The sequence below is a fragment of the Leptonychotes weddellii genome, chromosome 14 (assembly GCF_054177405.1).
Source record: "Leptonychotes weddellii isolate Sample4059 chromosome 14, ASM5417740v2, whole genome shotgun sequence".
NCBI classification, from domain to species: Eukaryota; Metazoa; Chordata; class Mammalia; order Carnivora; family Phocidae; genus Leptonychotes; species Leptonychotes weddellii.
The window spans coordinates 48,467,620-48,480,928 of record NC_138382.1 but is presented as its reverse complement, the minus strand read 5'-3'; the positions used below and the strand labels follow the sequence as shown (position 1 = coordinate 48,480,928).

Here is a 13,309-nt window from a genome sequence, read left to right as displayed (position 1 = left end):
TATTTTAACTTTATGCTCATTGTTTCTTTCTCCTTATTTTCACATTCATTCCTAGAACTGTTTCTTGAATTGTTCTCTTCCTAAGTCTCCATAATTAACCTCATTTCCTGTCCTCAGTCATGGTCCCCACCAGAAAATCATTCACAGCTTTGGAGCAGAGAGGAGAGTGAGTAGGTTGTGGCAAAACTAATGCAAGGATCAAAGACTCAGGCCTTTTTTCTTTCCCTTTTTTGAAGATGTTATTCACCCCTGGCTTCTGTCCCTGGATAGCTGAGGCCTCCCATAGGTCATCAGAGTGATGTGGAAACTGAGATGTATTTAGGAGAATCAAATGAATTTTGGAACACTACATCAAAAACTAATGATGTAATGTATGGTGATTAACATAACATAAAAAAAAAAAAGAGGGGCGCCTGGGTGGCTCAGTCGTTGAGCGTCTGCCTTTGGCTCGGGTCATGATCCCGAGCCCTAAATCGGGCTCCCTGCTCAGCCGGAAGCCTGCTTCTCCCTCTCCCACTCCCCCTGCTTGTGTTCCCTCTCTCACTGTCTCTGTCAAATAAATAAATCTTAAAAAAAAAAAAAAAGGAATCAAATGAATTTTTTTAACTTCCTGACCTGGCCTGACCAAGCATGCCTCCAAGTGGTGACCATCAGTTGCTTTTTTACCTAAGAATACCCAACCCTACATGGCAGTCAGAGGGAGAAGAAGGTGATGTTCACCAGCAGACATCTAAGAACCACCCCCATGACTGGTGAGGAATTCCAAGCTCCCAACAGTTAGCAATCTAGAAGTCCAGTTAAAAGAATGAGTGGAATAGAAAGCCTCTGAGAGTTGACATGATCTTTTAACCCAACAGGGAGGAAATAAACTAACCCTCCAAACAAACAGGCTTTCCTGAAAAAGAGTTATTGCAGGAAGATTATCAGACAGTAAAGAAAAGCGTCAGTGGTATTCTCTGTGGAATTCTGGAGGCTATTGAATCAATAAAGCAAAAGCAGTCTATCAAAGAGAAGCTAGGGGAAAAGGTAACTGGGAGATAAAAACTTGTCTTAGGGGGAAAAAATCAACATTATTGATCAAATAAAATCCAGTAGAAAGTATTTAAAAGTAGATAAAACAATGCTTAAAATGAATTTTTAAATTAAAAAGAACTTAAGTTTCTCTCCTAAGCTTAGAGGGGAAAAAGAGAGAGAGAGAATTCGGTTATTTGAGAACAGGTGAGAGACATAAAAGGTAGACCAGGGGAATCCATTTTGTGATTCAGGAGGAGAAAACAGAACAGATGAAAGACAAATAATAAAGGAGGAGAAAAATATTTCACTGAACAGAAATTCTGCATATTTTCTTCATAAATGTTCATCAGTCACCAGGTAAGAATTGTAGCAAAAGACATACCTATGTACAGTCTATCCAAGGATAAGTTGTAATTCTCCTATATGCCAAAGTAATTCTAAAGACATTTCCACAGCATAAAAGCATATTTCCCAACAAGGCACAAGAATCCGGCTGCCATTGGCCTGCTGCTCTGCCTCCCTAAATGTAGATGGCAGCAGAATAAGGTTGACAGAGTTCTGAGGGAAAGGGGCTGCGAGTCCAAATTCTACACACCCTGACCATTGCACTAATATGAGAGTTGAAAACACATTGTTGGCATGTGTAAACACAGACAGCACATACCCCTATAATCCCTTTCTCAAAAAGAAATTTTATTTATAAAGTTCTCCAAACAAATAGTTAAAAATAAATAATGGAAGGACTGGGACAGATATGGTATGTAAGACACAGTGGAGACTGGTCAGATGTCCAAAGACAGATAAAGTCTCATGAATGCTTGATATCAAATGTGCAAAGACAAATATATGAAGGAATTATTAGGAAATGCATCGAGGTAAACAGTGACAACAAAGCAAGGGTGTAACTCCAGTTACAATTCTAGATGACTTTATTAAGCTGAGACATTTAGAAAAAGAAGTATAGTTACATCCCATTGAAGGTCTCAACTTACCAAGGATGTGGCAGGAAAGGGAATCTTATGAATATAATACATGAGTATAATGCATTGATACTGAAATAACAAAAGTATTAATATGCTTGTTGAGGGGCACCTGGATGGCTCAGTCAGTTTAATGGCTGCCTTGGCTCAGGTCATAATCCCATGGTCCTGGGATGGAGCGAAGTGTCAGGCCCCCTGCTCAACAGCTCAACTCAAAGTCTGCTTCTCCCTCCCCATCAGCCCCTCCCCTGCTTGTTCTCTCTCTCTCTCTCCCTCTCACTCTCTCTCAGATAAATAAAATCTTTAAAAAAATACATGCTTGTGGAAATTTAAGACAAAATACCAGCAGACAAGTATTAGGATGAAGAATTTGAAAGAGTAAGAGGATGATGAATGAGCAAAGAAAGTTGACCAAATGAAAAAAGTCATTTACTGAACCTAAGTAGATTTAAATCACTGCATATTAAATACATGATACACAGTACCCAGTTTTTTAAGGGGTGTCAAGGTTTCTAACATTAGGAAAGATTAGATCTATTGAAACCATTTTACTAATAGATTCAAGAAGAAAAAGTGATCTCATCAACAGATGGTGACAAGTCACTTGATAAATTTAACATTGATTTCTGCCTTTTTAAAAGTAGCACACTTCAATAGAGGAAACTACCCTTGACAGGAAAGAAAGGATCAGAACATCAGCAAGCAGCATGCCTACAACTTGGATTAGGTCACCAGCTTTCAATGTCTCTATCATTTTGCAGTCTAGCTAAGTAGATGAGATGAAGAAAATAAAGAATATAAATATTGAAAAGAAGGGAAAAAAAGAAAACTATTCACAAATGTCGTTTAACTAGAAAAAATTTTACTCGAATGCCAAAACTACAAGAAGTAGTAAGAAAGTACACTAGAGTAGTTGTATATAATTCACATCAGTCACAAAAACTTTACAATACCTACGGAAAATATTTAATAAGTATGAGAGACCTATATGAATATCATATATTTACAAGATCATATAGTAACAGGAAAAATAATAAGATATGTTCATTTGAAGAAGGAAAAGCCCTGAATGTAAGCCTTGGGACATTTAACTATCCTCCAGGTGCCTTCATTCAAAGCCTTTCTTCCTCTTGCCAATAGGTTGGGATGAGCCATGCCCCACCCACTTTCCCATCCCTACAGCACGCCCATCCTCTTAGTTGGGAAGGAAGGTCCAAGCCCAGGGCTTGGAGGGAAACATGAAGGCTCCCTGATCTAAAGGTCTCAGAAGCAAAGAAAACAAGCCTTCAACTCAGTCCACGCTTTTGGAGGTAACCAAAGAGTCTAGAACAGACCACTGACAAATGGGGGCTTTCAGAGCTCTGCTTATGTGCTGATTACTTTCCACCTCCTTACAACTAGTGACCATTTATCTCAGGTTAGGATGATCCCTAACATCTTCGAGATTACAGTCTCCAATGAAAGTTTTTACTAACACGACCAAATCAAACATCCCAGATGGTCACAGACAACAGGTCAAGAATGTAATCACCCTAATAGGTTAAATCAGAGCATTTCAGACGCTGGACTGTGGGGAAGGACCAGGTGTGAAGCAGGAGCTGACTGCCTCTTCCAGCAGATAACCTTCCTGGACCCCAGTCAGCTGCTACCAGGAAGGGATGTAGGAGTGGGGGAGGTGATGCAGAGCAGCTGTCCCAGCTGCAGGTTCCATGTTTACCTCTGGTGCTTGCAGAGTTGAGCTGACTGTTCTCTGTAGATTCTTTCATGGTATCAAGATAAGTATTATGAGGGCCAAACAAAACTTGTTCCATAGCCAGATTTGGCTAGAGGTTGCCAGTATGCAATGTCTGCTATAAGAACTCAAAAGTCACAGCTGGACTCCCTAAGAATGCCATCACAGAAGTCAGCTATATCCTGCACAGTACACCTATTATTATTTTGGTGGGGAGGGGAACTGCTCCCTCTCACTCTTCTGTCATTCCATGCAGCTACCAATCATAGTACACCAACTCTTGGCACAGCAATCAGCCTAATGGAAGACATGCAACCTAACCAGAGCCATTCCCCAGGACATTTGCAATTGGAGCAAGCAGAGAAATGGTCCCTTATTAGCCTCCTATGCTGCACAGAGATCACCACCAACTTATCAGCTTCAAACAGCACACACTTATAATCTTGCAGTTTCTGTACGTCAGGAGTTCGACCAAGTCCTCCACAAGGCTGCAGGCTAGGTGTCGGCCAGGGCTCATTCTCATCTGAGACTCCAGTAGAAGAACCTGAATCGGGCTGCTGACAACTCTCTTCCCTCCCATGTGAGGAAGTCTGTGCACCAGAGTGTAAAATGAAGCCAGAAAAAGACAAATAGAGACAAGAAACAGATGCAGGGACCCAAGGTCCTAATGACATGTTGAGTCCCTAAATCCAGCTGGGCCTAGGACTGAATCCACCCTTGAACTTCTCAGCTGCATGAACATTACAGTTCATTGTGGGATTAAGCTGGTTGGAGTAAGTTCTCTATCTAGCAGCCTAGGGAATCCTGAAAATGACAAAGCCAAAGTAAAAGCATCTTTATCTGGTCTCCCTCTCTTGCTGACCACTGCATTCTCCACCTGCAATTCTACATTTATCTTACGTGGTAGATCATTCTCAGTTGAGATACAAGAAACTGCAAACCAGTCTTGGTCAAATGCCAGGCTCTTTTTCAAATTAAAGAAAAGCAATAAACTCCTTTCAGGCCTACACTGTCCATGAACACTGATGCAAAATCCTAAACCTAATGTGGCATCAGAGGAGGCTGACCAGAGAGATGGAACTTTTATCTCCACCAGACAGTAACAAACCCCCACTCCAGGTGTCGGTGGAGACCATGTGGGAAGCCTGCACTTTCACCCCCTCCCTTGTGTAATGAGGGGCCCCTTCTCCTTCCCACTTGGGTGGTATCAGAGAGGTTCTAGAGGAGAGTCAGGACTTGTGCCTGTGACAGTGAGGCCCCTCTTCCCATGATGTCAGCAGAGGACATGGCAGTAGTAAAAATGTACCCCTGCCCTTGCCAGCCAGGAGGGAATCAGCAGAGCCCTAGTGGGGAGCTGAAACTCCTGCTCTCTAGCAGCAATGAGGCTCTCCTCCATTCAGGAATGACAGGCTGGTTCAATAGCCAAAGATCAGTCAATGCAATCTATCATATTAACAGGCTAAATAAGAAAAACCACATGATTATATCAAGTGAAGCAGGAAAAAGCATTTGAAGAAACAACACCCATTCATGATAAAACAAAACAAAACAAAACAAAAACCTTTCAGCATTGAACTGGAGGTCCCAGCCAGTGCAGAAGGGCAAGAAAAGAGACAAGTCTATCAATTCTGAAGGACGACGAAAGTTGTCATTATTTACTGGTGTTATTATTGCCTACTATAAACAAAATCTAAAATAACTTAGAGATATATTTTAAATATTTAAAAGAGTGTTCCTCAACACTAAATCAATGTACAAAAAAAGCTATTGCATTTCTATACTCCAGCAACAGGTTATGAAATATTTGAAAACATACCAAGAAATATAAATATACATATTTATATATTTAATGTAAGCATGCATACTCATATGTGTAAATATAAAATTTTAATATATTCATATTAAATATTAATATCATCATGCAGGGGTGAATCTGGTTAAAGATCTCCAAGACCTCAGACAAGGAAAACAAAGGCAAAAATCAACTCCTGGACTTCTTTGAACTGAAAAGCTTTTGCACAGTGAAGGAAACCATCAGCTAAATGAAAAGGCAACCTACTGAATGGGAGAAGATATTTGCAAACAATGTATTAGATAATATATTTGGATACTATCCAAAATATTTTAAGAATGCATAACTCAACACCAAGAAAACAAATAATTTGATTAAAAATGGGAAGGGGGCACCAGGGTGGCTCAGCTGGTTAAGCAACTGCCTTCGGCTCAGGTCATGATCCTGGAATCCAGGAAGGAGTCCCACATCATGCTCCCTGCTTAGCAGGGAGTCTGCTTCTCCCTCTGACCCTCCCGTTCTAATGCTCTCTCTCTCATTGTCTCCCTCTCAAATAAATAAATAAAATCTTTTTAAAAAACATAAAAATGGGCAGAGGACCTGAATAGACATTTCTCCAAAGATGACCTGCAGATGGCTAACAGAAACATGAAATGATGCTCAACATCACAATTCATCAGGGAAAGGCAAATTAAACCCACAATGAGATGCCACTTCACACTAGTCAGAATGCTGAGAAGCAAAATGACAAGAAATAACGTGTGCTCATGAGGAAGTGGAGAAAATATTAAAATGAGTGCTTGTGAAGTGTTTGTCACAGTGACCGGCACATGGGAGCGCCTCACTGAATGTAGCCAATTCTGCTGCTGCTGTTATTAGACATTTGGCCTGCCTCCCTATTCCGGATGTCTAGGACTCAGCATGGGGACAACGTAGTCTGGCCCTGAATCGAGCACCGGCTTCTCTGGGACCCCAGGGAAAGCTCAGGAGGAAGCCAGCATCTGCTATACACTCTTCTCCATCTCCAGTTGACCGTGTCCCAGCCGTTACCTCTAATTGGGACAGGGAGATGGTCCCTGGAGGCCCCAGGTATGCCTAGGGCCTGCACCCTGTGCACATTTGACATTCCAAACTTTAAATTGCTTCTGGGACTAACAGGGTCCCTGTAGGAGTTCACAGCTGCTGCTTGAGGACTCCTTTCCCTGCTGGGGAAAATGTACCCTTGGGATTCTGGGCCTCAGACCAGGATGACAGGTCCTCTCCATGAAGACTCTGTAGCTGAGACACCCAGTCAGCCTGCACGTCTAGGAGGAAGGATGTGAGAGAGACCCCACCCGAGGCTAAAGTTCCCACAGGGATGTATGGGGAAGAAGAAGAAAGAGGGTCTGAGAGGTAAAGGGAGTCCAGCAGGGGAGTGTCCGGGGTCTTTCTCTGGCATCCAGGGTCTGGCCCAGGGCCCAGTGAGGAGCTGAGAATTGTGTCTGGCATCAGGAGACTCGGAGAAGTGGCTGCAAGCAGGATGCAGGTGGGGAGCGCTGGGCTGTGGTGGGGACAGGGGTGGTGGCCATGACTTTTGCAGAGCATTTTCCAAAGATGGACTTTCCTCCTCACCCTGCCTCTGCTCCAAGCACCTTCCAGCTGCAACCGACTGTGAGCGGCTGATGCTGGAGCATGGAGGAACAGCTGAGGCTAAGCCCAGGCAGTCCCTCCTGCTCTACAGAGCTCACCAGTCACCAAGCCCCTGCCCTGACATTGCTGTTCCATCCTCCCCGGGAGGAGCCCGGAGCCCTGGGAAGAAGGCAGCCCCATTCCCATCCCCATCCTGCTGAGATTTCCCAGAAGACTGAGCCTTCCTCAGGGTCAGAGGATGAGCAGACAGGCAAGCTGGGACCCATCTCTGTCTGTGATTCCCCATCTGTGGCTAGTTCTTTCTACTCTCCTTACTTTCTTTCTACTCCTTATTCATGGGGGATACCTCCCAGGGCCCACAGATAGTACTGAACTCTATCCTGTTTCTTCCTATACACATGTACCTATGATAAAGTTTAATTTATATATCTGACACAGTGAGAGGTACAATATACCATAATAAAGTTACATGAACATGGTCTCTCAAGGTATCTTATTGTACTGGATTCCTCCACATCTTCCTGTGACGATGATAGATGACAAAATGGCCACGCGATGAGCTGAGAGGTGAGTGACCTATGCACTGAGGTGCAACATAAAGCTACTCTTGACCTTGTGACCATATGTCAGAAAGGCTCTCTTCTGCTCCAAACCACAGTTGGAGGTGAGAGCAAGGCAGGAACTGAAGCTTTGGAAAGCAAAATGTTAGTGAGGGCAGTTATTGTTCTGAGAATGTTTTTCCCTGAATACAAAGTAATTTCTGCCCATTGTATTAGAAAATTTCATAATTTTGGGGTATCTAGGTGGCTCTGTTGGTTAAGCTTCCTACTCTTGATATCAGCTGAGGGCATGACCTCATGGCTGTGAGACTGAGTGTGCTTCGGGCTCTGAGGTCAGTGAGCAGTCTGCTTGAAATCCACCTGCCCCTCCACTCCCCCTTCCCCTGCTCCCACGACTGCTCTCTCACTCTCAAAATAAATAAAAAGTAAGAAAAAAAAAGAAAATTTGACAATATTAAAGAGGTACAAAGAGGAATCTCTTCCCCTATTGATTTTGCTATAACTTCTTTTCAGTCATCCTTATCCAAATATATTATTTACCTAATTGAGATCAAAACAGTGTGTACAATTTTGTATTCTCTTTTATTCTTGAAGTGTAATGATGCAGTTGTGTTAAAATTATAAACGTAACTTCAATGTCTAATATTCCATTATATGAAATGAACCATTAGGTATTTATTGGTAGACAGTTATTTTGTTTCCTATATTCATTTTTAAATATGGCTGTGATGAACGCTTTTATTGAGAGATACTGGCCCTCCACTCATTGTTCCTTTAGAGTTTTTCCCCAGAAGTGGAATTGCTAAGTTATATGGGTTTTTTAGGTTTACGTTTTTCTACACAAACTGCTCTCCAGAGAGGATGTATGACAATGCATGGGGCTCTGGACTGCGTTGTGTTCCCTTCCTTTTCTTTTCCTTTCTTTTCTTAATATTTTAGTGACTTATTTGAGAGAAAGAGAGAGCATGAGCAGTGGGGAGGGGCAGAGGGAGACAAGCAGACTCCTCGCTGAGCAGGGAACCCAATGTGGGACTCGACCCCAGGACCCTGAGATCATGACCTGAGCTGAAGGCAGACGCTTAACCAACTGAGCCCCCAGGCGCCCCTGCTCCCTTCCTTTTCTCAGATGCCTGATGGCTCCAGAGATAAGTAGTGACCAGACCAAGGTGTCATACCTGTAGGATGCAGCCACAAAGGTAAAAATTTCCCTTCTTTCCTAGCTCTCACAGGCTGACTCCTGTCCATCAGGGGCTGTAGTTGCCAGAGCTCATGTTTTCTTCCATCCCGAGTCTCCTCCAAAGCCTGACACAGCACTATTTCCTGCTGGCCATATCCCATTCACACACACACACACACACACAGATACACAGGAGGGGGCTGTCACCTTCACCCAAGACTGCTCCTGCCTAGTGAGGACAGTGCTGGGCAGTCCACGACAGAGTTGGGATGCCACGGGAAGCACCTGTTCTGCCTTTTCATGATGCACATGGGGAAACAGGCCTGGGGACTTGCTCAAGCTATACAGAATATCCATGTCATGGGCAGGGGCAGGTCCCACAGCTCTGGACTCAGTGCCCAAGATCTTCCTAGCCATTCAGTTCATTCCAGTTGAACCAGCTTTCATTCAGCAACTTTGACATGGCGGGCACTAAGGTCTTCCTCGGCTGCAGCTCTCACGTGGGTCAAATCCTGTGTATCACTCATGCCCACAGCACACTGTTCATGGGAAGAAGCTTCATTGGCGTGCACGGCTCTGTCTCATGGGAGTGGACAGGGATGGCTTCTCTAACGTAAGCCACTCTCCTTGGCCTCTCCAACCACAGCATATCTTTGTCACTATTGAATCCTGCTTGTGACACTGCAATGTTTACTTTGCCTTTTCTGGGAAAAGGGAGGGGCTGGGAGAGCTACTGGGAGGAACGGGAGATAAGTTGGGGCAGAATGTAATGGTGGAGCATCCAGAGCAGGCCTGCACTGAGCAGATGGGAACATTCCCATGTGCTGAATTGAAGGGCGGGGGACGGGTCATGGCCTTGCACAGAAAACACAATGAAACCAATGGTTGCATAATGGGGGAGGCCTCTCCTGGCTTAGATCAGTGCTTCTCTGCTGGGCACAACATGTACCCGCTTCTCCTCCCGGAAACATTTGGCAACGTCTGGAGACATTTTTGGTGGTTACAACTCAAGGAGCAGGTGCGCCTGGCAGCAGGTGGGCAGAGGTCAGGGATGATGCTAAACATCCTATGATGCACAGGACAGCCCCGCACAACGAAGTATTCTCCAGCCCCAAATGTCACTGGTGTCAAGGCTGACAAAGTCTGGGTTCGATGTAGGGGGGGAGCTACTCTGCCTGACAACGTATCTGACATAAACTCCTACCATGACTGAAGCAAGAGCGTGCTGGACAATGAGACAGATCAGAGGACACACAGAGTTGGTATTGGAGAGATAGACTCTCTTAAATATCTGTGCAAGAGAGTGAGCCTGCTATTTGGTGGAAAGAACTCAGATTTGGAGCCTGTGGTCCAACTCCAGCTCTGTCATTCAATCTTAAGAACCAATCTTTGGCTCCTCTGGCTTTGGTTACTTTTACCTATCCAACTTGAATGATAATATCTTCTCCATGAAGTGTTTCAAAGAATAAGGCACAGAATAGATTCTCATTAATATTAACCACTCATCTTCTACCCCCCACCCACTCCTACACACACATACACGCACAAACACACACACACATGCACGCACACACATACACAGATGTACACAGACCACTGCAATTAAGAAAGAGCTATAGAAACATTACAAATGGGGCGCCTGGGTGGCTCAGTTGGTTAAGCGACTGCCTTCGGCTCAGGTCATGATCCTGGAGTCCCGGGTTCGAGTCCCACATCAGGCTCCCTGCTCAGCAGGGAGTCTGCTTCTCCCTCTGACCCTCCTCCCTCTCATGCTCTCTGTCTCTCATTCTCTCTCTCGCAAATAAATAAAATCTTAAAAAAAAAAAAAAGAAACATTACAAATGAAAATTCTGAACATAGAGTCTGGGCAGTTGTAGCTGAGAGCCTGAAAATCCTCTACACAAAGGCATACAAGTCTTCCTGTAAGCTAGCTGCTTGTGTGGAACACAATAATGGAAGCAGAGAGCCAGAATGTTACACAAAATAAAGTACAAACATAAAAGAACAAAGAAAAAACATTCCTTAGTCACCCTGGCTAATTTCACCAATACTCCAATGAGCTGGGATTAGATGTTAATGTCATGCATCCTGCTATCTGATAACTATAGTCAGCCTGGTTATTAAGAATTGAGTTAACTGGTCAGTAAACTGCATGCCTGTCATCCCATAGTGTGGGTTCACTCACTCCAATTACTCCTTCTGTGGGCTTCATAAAGTTCTTCCCCATGAGGGAACCTTCCCCACATATTGCCTTTAATATGTATTAAACTAGGCAGATCCCAATTCTGACAACAGTCAAGTCTGTGTTGCTGAGGGTGGGCAGACTAAGGAAGTATCCCTCATATGGCTGAATCTTTACCTAGGCTTTATTCTGTCTGGATGTGGATTAAGGCTTTTAAACAAGTTCCTTCCAAATGTAATCAAAGTTTAAAGAAGCTTGAAACTTTGGTAGTTGTAAGAATTGGATCAGCTTGGGGATTCTCCTCTCTGAGAATCTGAGAAAGCCCAGATTAAATGAAATTTCAATGCATTTACATCAAAATGAAATAATTTACAGCATTTTCCAATGCTCATCATAAAACAGAGGAAAAGCCCTCCTTGATTGGGATTAGCTCTGCTGGGCTCAGGTCTTGTCTCTATCAATACCTTGCTCTGAAGACTTGGACAGGTCACTTCCCCTCTTTGGGCCTCAGTAGCTTTGATGGGCAATGAGAGAAAAGCCCTCTCAAACAGCTGGCTGCAATATTTGTAAGCTCTGTTGCAGCCTGACCTTCTCTCATCTAAGAGCTAAGCACACTCCTAGCTACTGTCTCTTTCAGTCATTTATCTCTCATACACATATGCTCTCCTATCATGTAGCATGGAGTGATGGTATACCAGATGCCTGAGACTCTTCTCAAGAAACTTCCTGTGCTGCTTTTGCACTTTGCTGATGACAGAAGGGATAGCACATGGAAAAAGCCAACTGGTCCTCCCCTGTGGCAGAGTTCATTATCCTGGGACTCTCAGCCTACCCAAGGCTGGAGAAAATGTTCTTTGTGCTCATCCTCATGATGTACCTGGTGATCCTGCTGGGCAATGGGGTCCTCATCCTGGTGACCATCCTTGACTCCCGCCTGCACACGCCCATGTACTTCTTCCTGGGGAACCTCTCCTTCCTGGACATCTGCTACACAACCTCCTCAATCCCTCTAGTCCTGGATGGCTTCCTCACTCCCAGGAAAACCATCTCCTTCTCAGCCTGTGCTGTGCAAATGTTTCTCTCCTTTGCCATGGCAGGGACAGAGTGTGTGCTCCTGGGCATGATGGCGTTTGATCGCTATGTGGCCATCTGTAACCCCCTTAGATATCCTGTGGTCATGAGCAAAGCTGCCTACGTGCCCATGGCTGTCAGCTCCTGGGCCATCGGTGGTACTGCTTCTGCGGTACACACATCCTTGACAATTCAGCTGCCTTTCTGTGGGAACGTCATCAACCACCTTGTGTGTGAGATCCTGGCTATCCTGAAGTTGGCTTGTACTGACATCTCCATCAATGTGATCAGCATGGGGGTGACCAATGTGATCTTCCTGGGGGTCCCAGTTCTGTTCATCTCTATCTCTTATGTCTTCATCATTGCTACCATCCTGAGGATCCCCTCGGCTGAGGGGATGAAGAAGGCCTTCTCCACCTGCTCTGCCCACTTCACTGTGGTGGTCATCTTCTATGGGACCTTACTTTTCATGTATAGGAAACCCAAGTCTAAGGATTCCCTGGGGGCAGACAAAGAGGACCTTTCAGACAAGCTCATCCCCCTCTTCTATGGGGTGGTGATTCCCATGCTCAACCCCATCATCTACAGCCTCAGGAACAAGGATGTAAAGGCTGCTGTGAGGAACCTGATGGCTCACAAATGCTTCACCCAGTGATGGAGGGCTCCTCTGTGGTTCTCACCCTATGGGAGAAAGATTTTCCATCATTATAGCTGCATTCAAAAGACAAGTCTAGTTATCCAGAATGCTCTCTTGCTCTTCAGTCCATTTTCAGAGAATGTTTTATCTTTTCAGAGTGTATCTACTGAGTTTTAGCCATATATCTGAGAGTTTCGACAGACGCCAGACAATAAATCTCTAACTGAATACACAAAGACATTCTGAGCACATGCTAAAACCGAGGAGAGAGGAACCAGGAGCGCAAGCTGAATGGCCTGTCCTGTATCTAAGCTACACAGTCAGTACACAGAGGAGAGAGGGCACTCCCAGCACCGTTGCTATCCCTCTTGGATTCCCCACGAGAGTCACAGGAACAAGGAGGAAGTGGGGATTTTCATTTCGGACTTCTTTATTAGATTCAGTTTGCCTGAAGAGGAGTCAAAGACAAGTTCTCCACATAGAGAGCTTTTGGGTGGGAACAATCTATTCTGATACACTGAATTTCTTTTTAGCT

The 13,309-nt window shown here is 44.4% G+C and overlaps 1 protein-coding gene across 1 annotated transcript; it reads left to right on the top strand.

Annotated features, from left to right (window-relative positions):
* Nucleotides 1-11,835: 11,835 nt before the first annotated feature.
* Nucleotides 11,836-12,882, top strand: LOC102727387 (olfactory receptor 2S2-like). The gene has a single exon (XM_006750865.2). It carries the CDS (start codon nt 11,836-11,838, stop codon nt 12,790-12,792), a length of 957 nt encoding a protein of 318 aa, XP_006750928.1. The 3' UTR covers nt 12,793-12,882.
* Nucleotides 12,883-13,309: the final 427 nt, after the last annotated feature.

Bases quoted from the DNA above. Each gene is read 5' to 3' on its own strand.
- LOC102727387 (XM_006750865.2), top strand. From the start codon at position 11,836: ATGGAAAAAGCCAACTGGTCCTCCCCTGTGGCAGAGTTCATTATCCTG.